We start from the raw sequence: 13047 nt of genomic DNA, 5'->3' as shown, positions 1-13047 counted from the left end.
GTAGTTTGATGCAGTCTGTGGTAGCTTGGTGGTAGTTTGATGCAGTCTGTGGTAGTTTGGTGGTAGTTTGATGCAGTCTGTGGTAGTTTGATACAGTCTGTGGTAGTTTGGTGGTAGTTTGATGCAGTCTGTGGTAGTTTGATGCAGTCTGTGATAGTTTGCAGTCTGTGGTAGTTTGATGCAGTCTGTGGTAGTTTGATGCAGTCTGTGGTAGTTTGGTGGTAGTTTGATGCAGTCTGTGGTAGTCTGATGCAGTCTGTGGTAGTTTGATGCAGTCTGTGGTAGCTTGATGCAGTCTGTGGTAGTTTGGTGGTAGTTTGGTGGTAGTTTGATGCAGTCTGTGGTAGCTTGATGCAATCTGTGGTAGCTTGGTGGTAGTTTGATGCAGTCTGTGGTAGTTTGATGCAGTCTGTGGTAGTTTGATGCAGTCTGTGGTAGTTTGGTGCAGTCTGTAGTAGTTTGGTGCAGTCTGTAGTAGTTTGGTGCAGTCTGTGGTAGTTTGATGCAGTCTGTGGTAGTTTGATGCAGTCTGTGGTAGTTTTGTGGTAGTTTGATGCAGTCTGTGGTAGTTTGATGCAGTCTGTGGTAGTTTGGTGCAGTCTGTAGTAGTTTGGTGCAGTCTGTGGTAGTTTGGTGGTTGTTTGGTGCAGTCTGTGGTAGTTTGGTGGTTGTTTGGTGCAGTTTGTGGTAGTTTGGTGGTTGTTTGGTGCAGTCTGTGGTAGTTTGGTGGTTGTTTGGTGCAGTCTGTGGTAGCTTGGTGCGGGTTTGTGTACCTGTCGGAGAGGTGAAGCAGAAACAGCAGGAGTGTAGTGAACAGGTAGACGGACAGGTGAGGGGCTTTTAGGAGGTGTCAGAAACTGGGTCTGAAGGGAAAAGGAGGTGAAAGAAGAAGAACTGGAACAAATGAAAGAAGATTTAATAAGAAGAAGATTTAAAATAGGGCAAAGGGGTTACTAATTAAAAATAGTAGAAAATGTTCCAGGTTTAATAAATCAAAGCTGGAAATAACCAACATGTTTAACCCTGAAGTGAAGAAGTGATGTTTAATCAGAACATCGTCTCGTTTTGTGGTTGGTATAAAACAGAAGTGGGTAAAAGTCCAAACCTGCATCTCCTCCTCCTGGGCAGGCAGGTCTCTGGAGTACTGAAGGAACTGAGCCACGTACGTCATGATGGACTTCTCATCAGGGTCTCGAACGTCCACATCTGTATCATCATCATCACAGTCTTCCATTAATAATCTTCACAACACTAAAGTTAAAACAAACACGGAGAACGAGGCTCCTTTAACGCTGGGTAACAGTCTGAGGATGAGAGGAAGGATTTCTGATCAACTACCAGGCAGAACCAGGATGAGGGCTGTTATTTCTTCTTAAAAACATCCGTCAGACAAACATCAGGCAGAACTGATGGAACAGATGAGGGTTTTGTTTGGTTCTGATCAGCAGACCGTTTGGTCGTCACTCGACTGTCCCTCAGGCTCACTGACTTACAGCTTTTATTTATCCACAGATTTAACTGAAATTAAACAAGTAAATCATTCACAAAATGGGCTAAATCCGTTTTTTAAGGTGTGCCTGCAGAACCAGAAGCTTTATAGGGATCAGTTCCAACATCAACATTTCAGGCTGGAACAGAAAACTGATCATAAAAAACTAGAAACATAACAAACAACTGATCAGTAATCAAAGGAATTCAAATAATTTGTTATAACAGTCTGTGTTGGAAATATAATATTATAAAAATATATTAATTTTTATCTGAAAAAGGTCAGGATGGCTACTTACTAAAACACATCTGTGGAAGAAATGACAACAAGCCTAAAGAGAACGGTTCTTATTGCTGCCCACCAAGGATTCAGGACAGGTGGAAAAAACATCAAATCACTGAATTTTAATCCCAATCCCAATTTGTTATATTTCCTGCTGCCATCACATGCATGTATGTTATCAAAAGATCTCATAAACTATTGGATGGATTCTTATAAAAAAAAATCACTGGATTAATCACTGAGTTGTTTCCCTGATTTTAAAGTCCAACTACTTCTGCTACTTTAACAGTTAATTCATCAAAATGTTCTGCTCATTCAGGAGATGGGGGGCTCTGACGCAGATCCTCACCATCCGGGTCCAGCAGTCTCGGGATCCTGAGCTCCTTCTCTGCCATGCAGAAAGCTTCCTCCAGGTTCTGCTTGTTGCTCCTGGTTTTGGCTTTGGACAGATCCACCAGGTCGGGTCGCAGAGCATTCAGGATGGCGAGGAACACCACGCCGCTTCTCCAGCTTGCCTTAAAGTCTTTGACATTTATTGAACAGCCGGCTCTGAGGAAACAGAAACATTTACTGGAGTTAAGTCAAAGTGCTGGCTTAAAGAAAAACCAGGATTTAATGAAAAGCTTCTGGTCAAGCCCGGAGTGGTGGTCACAGAAAGAATGAGCACACATCTTTCACAATAAAAGCCTCATCTCTACAAACACAAATGGATAATTCTCGTTCATGTAGACGCCTCCATGGCCGTTCGAGACAGCCAGCTGCTGAAGCCCTTACTTGTGGCACTGTTCTCGCACCCACAGCAGCAGAGCCTTCTTGGCAGAAACCCTGAAGCGGTTGTGAAGTGGCGATCCTCTGCGGGGAACCGGACTGCTGCTCGCTGACCGACTGGAGCGGGAGTCCAGACTGGCCAAAGACTCCATGGACGACTGACGGGAGTCAAAGGAGAGGCAGCTGGCCAGCTCCTCGATCTGACAAACAAAACCATGAGAAGTCCTCAGATCGATGACTGATAACAACTTAGCTGCTCAAATCCACTAAACAACAAGCAAACCGGGACATCAGAGACAAACGGAGCAAAATGAAACACAAACCTGAGATTTATTCTATAAACTAAACAAAAAACACGGGAGCATCATCACTACTATTTAAATATTATCCCGTTTATTGTACTGTTACTGCATTGTATTTTCTGTCATATATTTATTTTTCGGGATGATAACCAAACTGACGTGATACTGCAGAATGATGGTCCATATGAGGCCCAGGATGATGGACGGTTTCCCATCGATGATATCAGGAATGTTTATGTTGACCAGTTTGATCTGAAAAAAGGAAAACATTTTTAACAACTCTGTGTTAGTCTTTACACAATCCTACTACTTTCTATCTAAAAACATACATGACTTTTAACATTCAGTTAACTATAATTGTATAATTCAGCCCAGTTTGTCTTCAACATCTCATTAAAGAGCCATGTCTTTTACCGATTTAGTTTTGAGGAAGGAGAGAGCCTTTTCGATGTTACTCCTGTGCTGAAACGTCCCCCTGCCTCTGTCCCGACTCTGAAAATCACAGATCGGTTAGTTTGGTTCATCGCAGCTGCTGGAGGAGGTCAGCAGAGACTCTACTCACGATGCGCTGACCGCTCATCACCTCCAGCAGGTCCAGGAGTTTGGAGCCATCTCTGAAGTCGTTGAACAGATCTACGATCAAACATGGCGGCCTCCTCTGTTCCAACACAAACAAACATTTGTTTTTATTTACAACAACAACAGCACGCTGGTCAATTTGTTCTGCCACCAAGTCGCACCGTCTTCTCTTCAACAGCTGATTAACCTGTGGATTCAAGATGGCTGCCACACCTAATGAACCTCAGCAAACAACTCACTGAGCTGAAAACTGCTGTGGTAGTAGTTGAGAGTCATCCCTATCACACTCTAAGGGCTAAAAGGCAGTGGGCGATATGCATTCCTTTAAGGGATGTTAGTTTCATTCATCTGAGGATTTAAGTGAATGTTTTAAAAGTACAGTCCAGTGAGCCATGCATGTTGTTAGTGGAGTAAAGCGTGGCTGGCTGTTGCTGTCAGTCTGGGCTGTGAACTTTGACCCTGAATGCTATATTTATGTGGCCCGAACCCCCACCCCCACCAGCTCCACCCCCTGCCCTTCAGCTGATGGGAGAGAAGGAGCTCAGAGCTCAGGAAGCTGCTGTTTGCAGGACAGATGCACTTAGAAACGGGTCAGGTTCTGGTGGAGCGGTACCATCCCATTACATGACATGAAGAATAATAAACACAACAGCAGTTCTGACAGAACTCAGAACCAACTGAAAGCTCCAGGGTTTAAAGAATGACTTCAGATCTAATACCCTCATGTAGTGATGGAGAACAGAACCAGTGAGAACGTTCCTGGCATCCAGCCCCAGCCTCACCTTCGACAGCTGAACGTTGACCCAGTTGGTGAAAGTTCTCTTCTGGATCTGCTCTTGTTCCACTGTTAGAAAACAAACAAACAAAGCAGATCCACTTCATTTTAAACACCTTCAGTTCAGACCAGCTGTTCAGACATTAGACTCTTTATTCCATGCTTTGATCACTGATTTCTACAGTTTATTTGGCAGCCCAAGCTGCAACGTGTGTATTTTCAGTTTCAGGTTTCATGCTTATAAAGAATCGTAAAGAAAATCCTGATTTATTAACACAATTCATGAGTTTCTAAAACTTGTAAGCTCGGTAAGTTTTGACCAGTCCAGTTTCAATAGATTCTGTAAAAATGGAAAAGCTCGTGCAAAAGTTTTCTTCAGTTTGTAAATTCTCACTTCTGATGACAGAAGCCTGTTTAACATCACTTCCAATGGTAAGTATATGTTTCATGGTTCTGAGCAGAAAATGTGAGCAACAACTGCTCTAAAATGTTTTCCTTTAACTGAAGCTAAAGCTTTCAGAACATCTGCAGCTGAAGCAATCTGATCAGACTGAACATTTTCACATGTTGATAAAATCTACATCTCTTCTGGGCACCGATACAAGGTTTTAGTAAAAGCTTTAGTCCTATACTGGTCAAACGTATCACCAAGTTAAAGACAAAACTCACCCATGATGAGAAACTCAACTACTGCTGATTCATTGATAAAGTTACCAGATCACCAGTTTCAACCAAACATCTTGTTTAGAGGAAAACCTTTGAGTAACTGCAGCAGGTACATGTCAGCAGATGAAATCAGCCGATTCTTGTCTAACCAGCTGAAAGTCTTCGTTTCCAGCCTGCGGGGAACCAGGTGATATTTAAGCTCCGCCTCCTCTGGTTCTGACTCAGACCCGCAGGCCTGCCTCGACATGACCCGAAACAAACTGCAGCATCTTGGACACATCAGGCTTCCTGAATAGGAAATGTGGAGCAAATACATTCAACTCATCGTCTGTAAGCTTGGATTCGGAACAGATCTCAGCTGTCTGTGATGTTATAAACTCCTGTGGGACGATGCACGGGCAGAACACAACCGTGCAAAAGTCTTGAACCACACCTTGTCTTTATTATTTGCTTCTATTAAAGAACCGGACTTTCTTGTCATCATCTTGAGCAACAATTCTTCAGGTTTTCAGTTCACTGGATTTCAGCTGCTTTCCTGCTCATTTCCAGATCACGTTAACTCATCCCAGCTGTCAGCACAGTGGTGGAGGGCTAATGGTTTGGGACCTGGGCACCTTGACCATTTCTGGTGAGGGAAGTTCAACTAAATGTTTCTGCTCCTAAAGATGTTGCTTCAGATTTCTCTATTCAAAGATGAAAACACTGACAGACAACAACTTTGTTTTAAGTTTACAAATGAAAGCTAAAAATCATTTGTCTGACAGACGTTGCAAAGAGCAACCCTCCCTCACACATCATGTTCCAAAATGCCCTGGGATATAGAGATTTGATGAGCAAGCAGTGCTCATTTCTTCCACCTTCTTGTTCGCTCCTCTCAGAGGATCTTTGCAGCGTGACTCACATCTCTGAAATAAACACAACCCATCTTCAGAAAATCTAATTTAACTGCTAAACAGATAAGAAAAGAAAACCCCAGAAGGATTTCTGACAGAAAGCTATGATCAGAACTCTAGAGACTGTATATGGAGGAGACTTCCAGGCAGAGTTGAGGTAACGGGAGGCTGACCTTGCAGCAGCAGGTGGACGTTGTCGATGTCCAAAGGGATGGACCCTCTGTCCCCTACACCATCGCTGGAGCAGAACTCTGATGACATCGTTTCTTTCAGTGGACTCCCCGCAGCATGGCACCGCTCTGAAAAACAAATTAAGCTTTTTTTAATGATTATGTTCTTAAACATAAGAAAGAGCTGTAATGTCTTGGAGCGATGAAGCTGCACACTCCACAGTAACAACCGGAGCCACTAAGACTGATATGTTTACCATCTTCCATTGTTCATAAAATATGGGTTTATGAGATGTACAGATCATTGCATTCTTTTTCTATTTACATTTTACACAACATCCCAACTTTTTCAGAATTGAGGTTGTCCTTCCTGTTTTAGTTTAACGCTCAGATCATGTATGCTGACTCAGAGCAAACAGATTAGATTTTACAGCACAATAAAACCTTCAGTAAACTGTGAACTGAGTGCAACATGAAGAGCTCTGGCTGTCGGGGATTTGCTGCATCTTGTTTAATCTCGCTCTTGGATACGAATAAGTGAGCTGAGAGAAATATGAAACATGCCCATCTGCACAAATCACACAGAGAAATAACAAAGATGCCTTTTGTTTGACTAACATGTCATTCGCTGCTGAACCTAAACTTCTAACTCTGTGAAATACCTTTAAACAGTCCGACCAGATATCAGGTAGCTGTAATTTATACAAAGAGGTGATTCCATTCATGACACAGTCATGAGTCTATAAGGAAATAAACAAAGCATTCATGTTCAATAAGAAAAGAAACAGATAAATCAAAGGATTTCAAACCTAAAACAGCCCTTCAGTGTAATCAGTCAGATGAATTAAAACGATTTAACTACAGGCTGCTCCAAAGCCTTCAGGCCTCAACAGAAAAGTCTGCCTGCATGAGATCCTGCCAAGACTTCAAACAACTCAAGGACAGAAAAATAAGGAAATACTACTGGAGAAATGTTGCAACATGATTAACCTTTACAGGACTATTCTGGAAACATGAGGAGCTTATTAAACCCCATCATGTGAGACATTTTAGGAAACATTCTCAGTCTTTAATAGAGATGTTTCATTAACAGAAATACAAAATACAGTATTTCACTGATTTTACAATTCTTTATAAATGAGTCAGAACATAAAACATTTTCCCACTGATTCCAACAAGACAAGTGAAAGACTGAAACCAAAAGGCTCCAGATTCTGGTCTGCATCTGGTAACCAATGTTTGAGTTTTCCTGCCAACGTGCACCAACACAAGCCAAACAAACCACATAAACGTCTTTGCAGAAATACTATCAAACCAAGCAGGCAGGTCCTGACTGAACTCCTCTCAAAACGATAAACTAATTCAAGTATTTGTTCGGTGCAGCTTCAGTTTCCTGATTCAGAATGTCAAAACTGAGCCGCTGCTGTCGTGTTTCTCATAAAGTCACACTGACATGAACGTGCTCCTGGGGGGAGGGGGGTTCAGTGTTAGACCACTATAGCTCGGTATCTGAGCCATCCCAAAGCTTCGTGTCAGCTGCAGACTGAGGACGTGAAAGGCAGCGCTGACAGATTAAAAACAGGAGTTTAGTTTTCGAACACTCAAAAAACAAACTATACTGGAAAAAATATACTATACTGTATATATATATATATATATATATATATATATATATATACGTATACTTTGTTGTTAGCATTCTGTGTGACCAAGGGCAATACTAGAATCAGCACAACAACAATTTATCTCAACACTGTGGTAAAAGTTATAAAGCAGTAAAGCTACGGTGTTAGCGTGGCGTGTGCTCCATCTTCTCAGATTCTCGGTTGTGAATTAAGGTTGTTTATCTCTGGGCTGTGGCCAATACGATACGCATCTTGATATAATGCTAACGATCTGATTCATTAAAGATCAATGGGCAGCAACAACCAATACTATATGATTCCACCTTTAATCACAATAAGATAATATTCAGTATGACTGTTTAATTCAACACATTGAGATTTGATGCAATATAAAACAACAAAACAAAGGATGGTCCTTTGTCAGTTATTGAAACTAATTATTTACTGCCTAATAACAAAATTGCCTCTTTCAAACAGGTCTTTGAAAATTGAAAAACATTAATAAAACTCAGTGAAAATGAATAAAGCTGCCAACAAAAAATGTGTTTAATACTCCGTCCGTAACTCAGCAGTAAAATATTTACTCTGTATTATAAAGAATAAAAGTAGTTAACTTTTTTCAGTGTTTGTTGCTGTTTCCACTGGTGCTGCTGCAGTTCTCTTTCTTACCAGAAGGTGTCACTAATGAAAAAGATGCAGCTAAACAGCAGAAAGTGTTGTTGCTTAATGCTGGCAGATCTCAGTCTGACAGTTTGTCTTCAACTTCAAACCAAACTCACAACAACAAGTAAACCTCAGTTTACAGCACTCTGTGTGCGCAGCAGCAGCCACAGGACACCGTGAACTCTGTGGTATTAACACCACACATCTGCCAACAACACAAAGGAAAACACGGCTGGTACACAGCTCCAACCAGAAGGAGAAAACAGGGACGAGTGATGGAAGACTTCTACACAGAAAAGCACCATAAGTACGTCCCAATACTGTGGCAGAGAGAGCGTTGGCCGAGCAGATCATGAGGTATTGTTGGGTGACTAACTTCTGGTATGATGGCATAAAGAGTTTATAAATGCTGGAGACCAGCTGTGTGCGCTGAAGGATCAGATAGAGGAGTTATTTTCTACCAGCTGACCTTTATGGCCTTCAGGGCTGGTGGTGAATGCAGAAAGACTTTATAGCACCAAATAGTGTTTTGTTATTGTTGTTATTGTCTTTTTCTGATGCAAACAAAAGAGACAAAGCAGTAAAACTGACAGGAACATAATGAATAATCGTTCTTCATTAAAACGAGAAGGAAGCAGCAGCACTGCAGGAATCAGAAAGTGACAGACCGTGACATGAGATTTCCTGAGTTAAAGTCACGAGTCACTCCGGTCAGCTCTAATTGTAGAAACAAGGCAGAGGGCAGTGAACACATCACACGCTGCTGTGGAAAAACCCCAGGGAGGGAGAACTTCAGCAGGACAGGTTTGTTTTTGTCTGACACAAGAACACGTACAGAACATCGGAGAGAAAAGGTTCATGATGACTGACTGTAGTTCCTGCAGTGTCCTGTTCTTATTATACTCCTTACTCTGAGCAGTTTGATGCAGCTCCAGTGGGACACCTCAAATCTGAGTTTATTTATAGATGATGGGACTGTATGCTTCAGATAATATCGTCTCCTAAATGAAATGTTCAGTTGTATTACTCAGCAAAGAATGACCTGATAAACCAGGACAGCAACAAGCACTTAACTTGTGAACAAACCCCACAGAAATCAGATTCCATTAAAACTCCTTGTGAGAAAGTTTTCTTTCTATTGTCAAAGTTCTGCCTCACCCAACACCCAGCAGCAGCACACTCCCTGTAAGGCTCTGTAAACACCTTCTGCAGGTCTTTGTACTCTTTGTCTCACTATTAATGACTAGATTTAGTAATGCTGAACCTGTCACACAGAGGATTCACTGACACACCCAGGGAACCAGAATAATAACACAGATCAGAGAGATCTGCTTTCACTTCAACAGGAAACAAACGTCCTGCAGGAGGATTTCTCTGAACAACAGCCTGGCCAAAAAAAGATCTGTTAGGCCAGCATCGAGAAAATCAATGAATCTTCAGATGCAGTGAAAGCAAAGTGAGCTCCTGTGTAGGTGTGAAAAATGCAGATATAGCACTCTGGAAATGACAGAAACTAAACTGCAAACAGTTTGAGACAGCTGCAGTAATTCTGTCGTCCTGAGCAGTGAGCCATATCTCCACATTCACATGTTGTTCTTTAGAGCAGGAAGTAGGAAGTGTGACCTGGAATCTGCAAAATGTTAGTGATGACCCCCAAAGGTTAAAGGGAGAATCATCAGAATCCCCAACACTGACAGCATTAACAAAAAACTTCACACCAAATCTCTTAACCAGAACACGCAGAAAGAAACGTGACCTGCTGATGTGTTGAAAGAAGATGGGGTAGATTTAAAGCTTAAGAGGCATAATGTCCTAAAAATGAGCTTCCAGGTCAAAGTTCAAGCCCCAGCAGGACACAGAAAGGTTCACATTTAAAGCAACTTTTGTGCTGAAGAACAATAAATCCCATTTCTTTTCACTAAAAAAAAGTGTTAAGACCTTTAGAAGGAAGTGTTACTGGTAAATATGATTACAGGCTTTATTATACTGTGTTTCATCCCATTTAACTCAACACTGGGTCTCTTTTAACGAGCTGTTTGCAGTAATGTCAGATAAAGTTGCTGTTCTAAAGCCTGCAGGCCTAAAAATAGGAGCAGGGATCAGTTCAGCTGAAAGGAAGACCAAACAAGTTTTGAATGTGCAGGAAAACAACCGGCTGGCCTGCAGGTTCAACAAGACTAATGAGAAGCTTCTCTGACAGCAGGAGCACAGCTGGGATCAGTTCCACAGCCAGAAACTTTGGTTGCCTTCTCATGTTTACTCCTAAATTCTGATTGAAAAGGAAGAAAGAGTTGCTGGTACTTACAGGGATGAACTGCTGTGAGGAAGCTCAGATCAGGCCTGTTTGCTGTTGTAGTTGTAGTTGAGATGAAACCAGAAGCCCAGACCTGGATCTTTGGCAGATCTGGAGTCTGCTGTAGCCCGGGACGGGACGGGCTGTCACCCGAGAAGCCAGAGACCTTACTGCCACACTAAAAATAGAAAGGAGTCAGGGTTCAGCCCCCCCCCTCAGGTTTGGTACGGGTGATCCTGACCCTGGCTGAAGGTCCAGCTTCAGCTGGTCCATGTAAGTCCAAGAAGGGATCTGCTCCAAGAAAATATCAAAACAATATCTTAAAACTGACTGACTCGTAAAAAGTTTAGTGTTGGATAAAGTTGATTAGCTGTGGTGGCCATCTTGATTGCACATCCAATGAAAGTTTCAATAAAATCTGTTCAGGTTCATGAGATATTTTGCTAACAGACAGCCATAGGCAATTACATGATCATCTTTCTGTCAAGGAAACTATTTGGACTAAAGGATTTTAAAACTGTTTCTTAAAGAGCTGTGAGCATAATGAGGAAGTAAGTGTAATGATTTATGTGATAAACTGTTCAATGATGTTTTTCTCTCATATTTCCCTCATACATACTGTTGGAAACATACGCTGACAGTGACCAATGAGATCTTCATAAATCAGTTAAATACTGAGCAACTTCACTCCAATTTATTCTAAACTATCCAGAACTGATAATCTCATCTGCTGCAGCATTCAGACTGCTGCTGGATCTATGACCTCTACATCTAAGAGACTGTTCAGGACTGAGCCAAGGTCAGCCAAGGACTCAGCTCAGGTCGGAGGTCACTCAGGCTGCAGCTCCTGGACTGAGCTCAGGTCAGAGGTCACTCGGGCTGCAGCTCCTGGACTCAGCTCAGGTCAGAGGTCACTCGGGCTGCAGCTCCTGGACTGAGACCAGGTCAGAGGTCACTCGGGCTGCAGCTCCTGGACTCAGCTCAGGTCGGAGGTCACTCAGGCTGCAGCTCCTGGACTGAGCCCAGGTTAGAGGTCACTCGGGCTGCAGCTCCTGGACTGAGACCAGGTCAGAGGTCACTCGGGCTGCAGCTCCTGGACTGAGCCCAGGTCAGAGGTCACTCGGGCTGCAGCTCAGACCCAGCTAACAGAATACACAGATTAAACCCGAGTTTGATTCTGGTTGGTTTTCAGCACATGTGAGGACATAAACAGCTGATTTTAGACATGTGTTGACTTCTTTGGTAACTTCTTGAAAAATTTAATTTCTTGTCAAATATTTCACTTGTCCTCTTATCTGACCAAAGGTTTTGTGACATTTTTAAACTTGAGTGTAGCTGAAAAACCTTCCTCACAGCTGAACACTAGAGGTCAGCAAATCCTAAAGAGACATTTGGATGAGAGGACATCTGCAGAGGAAAGAAGAGGAAATATTAATATATCAAACAGTTTTAAATCCAATGCTAGTTTTATACAAAACTGGGCAAAATCTTAGTAAAGAAACAGCTTTGAAATCAAAATGAACAAATTTTCTAAAACTCTGATAAAACCAAAAGAATCCAACTACATTCTGAGATATTTCTCTCTACTATAAACTTGAAATGACACCTTTTGCTAAACTGGATTTTGTTTTTGTGTGTAAAACAATTTCTTAAGAGAACATAGGTGAAAATCTACCACAGGCGGATAATCATGTAACTGCCAGTGTCTGGACAGATGTTAACGAAACTCTCAGAAACTAATAACTCAACAACTTAATGCTTCCAGGTCAGAGAGGAGGTCTGACCTGGGTAAACCCCCCAGAGGGAGCACCAGGAGGCATCCCAATCAGATGTCTGAACCTCCTCAGCTGACTCCTTTCAGTGAGGAGGAGCAGCAGCTCTGCTCTGAGCCTCCATGGATGATAGAGCTCCTCACCTTCTCCCTGAGGCTGAGCCCGGCCGCCCTACAGAGGAAGCTCATTCAGCTGCTTGGACCAGGATCAGGATCAGGTTCTTTCAGTTCTGATCCAAACCGTATGACCACAGGTGAGGGTCAGATGGACCAATAACTCCAGAGATTCAGATCCTTCTTCACCAGACAGACTGGAGCAGTAACACAGACAAAGCCCAGATCCATCCTGCCGTAACGCAGGAACAAGACTCCTAAATGTTTTAACTCATCATTCATCACCTCCAAATGAATGAATGAGTCTCATTTACAAATTGAGAATAATTACACAAAAACCGCAATGCGAAAATCCAGATTTCCCGCTGTTGTAACAGACTATAATCCATCCGAATTATCCGATTAATCCATTTCTTTGAGACAGTAACCAGTGTTGTAGGGAGGAGAGCCCCTCCTTCACTCAAACTCTTTAATCTCTGCTTCTTGACTGTCAGAACGGGCCGTGCACCCCGTCAGATCAGGATGTGCACACCGTCAGAACGGGCCGTGCACGCCGTCAGATCAAGATGTGCACGCCGCCAGGACGGGCCGTGCACGCCGTCAGAACGGGCCGTGCACGCCGTCAGATCAAGATGTGCACGCCGCCAGGACGGGCCG

The 13047-nt window shown here is 42.7% G+C and overlaps 2 protein-coding genes across 6 annotated transcripts in view; one reads left to right on the top strand and one right to left on the bottom strand.

Moving 5' to 3' along the window:
• Positions 1 to 10644, bottom strand: part of LOC108250816 (nesprin-1) — a 65615-nt gene extending 54971 nt beyond the window's left edge. For both annotated transcript variants that reach the window (XM_037977959.1, XM_037977960.1), the window contains exons 1-10: positions 10518 to 10644; positions 5928 to 6053; positions 4203 to 4264; positions 3404 to 3499; positions 3256 to 3333; positions 3001 to 3093; positions 2546 to 2739; positions 2121 to 2320; positions 1106 to 1206; positions 774 to 863 (exon numbers count right to left, since the gene is read on the bottom strand). In XM_037977959.1, coding sequence (XP_037833887.1) covers positions 774 to 863; positions 1106 to 1206; positions 2121 to 2320; positions 2546 to 2739; positions 3001 to 3093; positions 3256 to 3333; positions 3404 to 3499; positions 4203 to 4264; positions 5928 to 6015 — 1002 coding nt within the window. In that variant the 5' untranslated portion in view covers positions 6016 to 6053; positions 10518 to 10644. The remainder of the gene's footprint in view (positions 1 to 773; positions 864 to 1105; positions 1207 to 2120; positions 2321 to 2545; positions 2740 to 3000; positions 3094 to 3255; positions 3334 to 3403; positions 3500 to 4202; positions 4265 to 5927; positions 6054 to 10517) is intronic.
• gphb5 (glycoprotein hormone subunit beta 5) overlaps positions 8288 to 13047 on the top strand; it is a 9363-nt gene continuing 4603 nt past the window's right edge. For 2 of the 4 annotated variants that reach the window (XM_025002746.2, XM_017440868.3), the window contains exon 1: positions 8288 to 8519. In XM_025002746.2, the coding sequence (XP_024858514.1) occupies positions 8488 to 8519 (32 nt within the window). In that variant the 5' untranslated portion in view covers positions 8288 to 8487. Of the gene's footprint in view, positions 8570 to 13047 lie in introns of all 4 variants that reach the window. The other 2 variants (XM_025002747.2, XM_017440871.3) reach the window with 2 other exon arrangements.

This window comes from Kryptolebias marmoratus, linkage group LG10 (assembly GCF_001649575.2).
Source record: "Kryptolebias marmoratus isolate JLee-2015 linkage group LG10, ASM164957v2, whole genome shotgun sequence".
In the NCBI taxonomy this organism is placed as follows: Eukaryota; Metazoa; Chordata; class Actinopteri; order Cyprinodontiformes; family Rivulidae; genus Kryptolebias; species Kryptolebias marmoratus.
The sequence above is the reverse complement of the archived record's forward strand: the minus strand, read 5'-3'. Positions and strand labels throughout refer to the sequence as shown.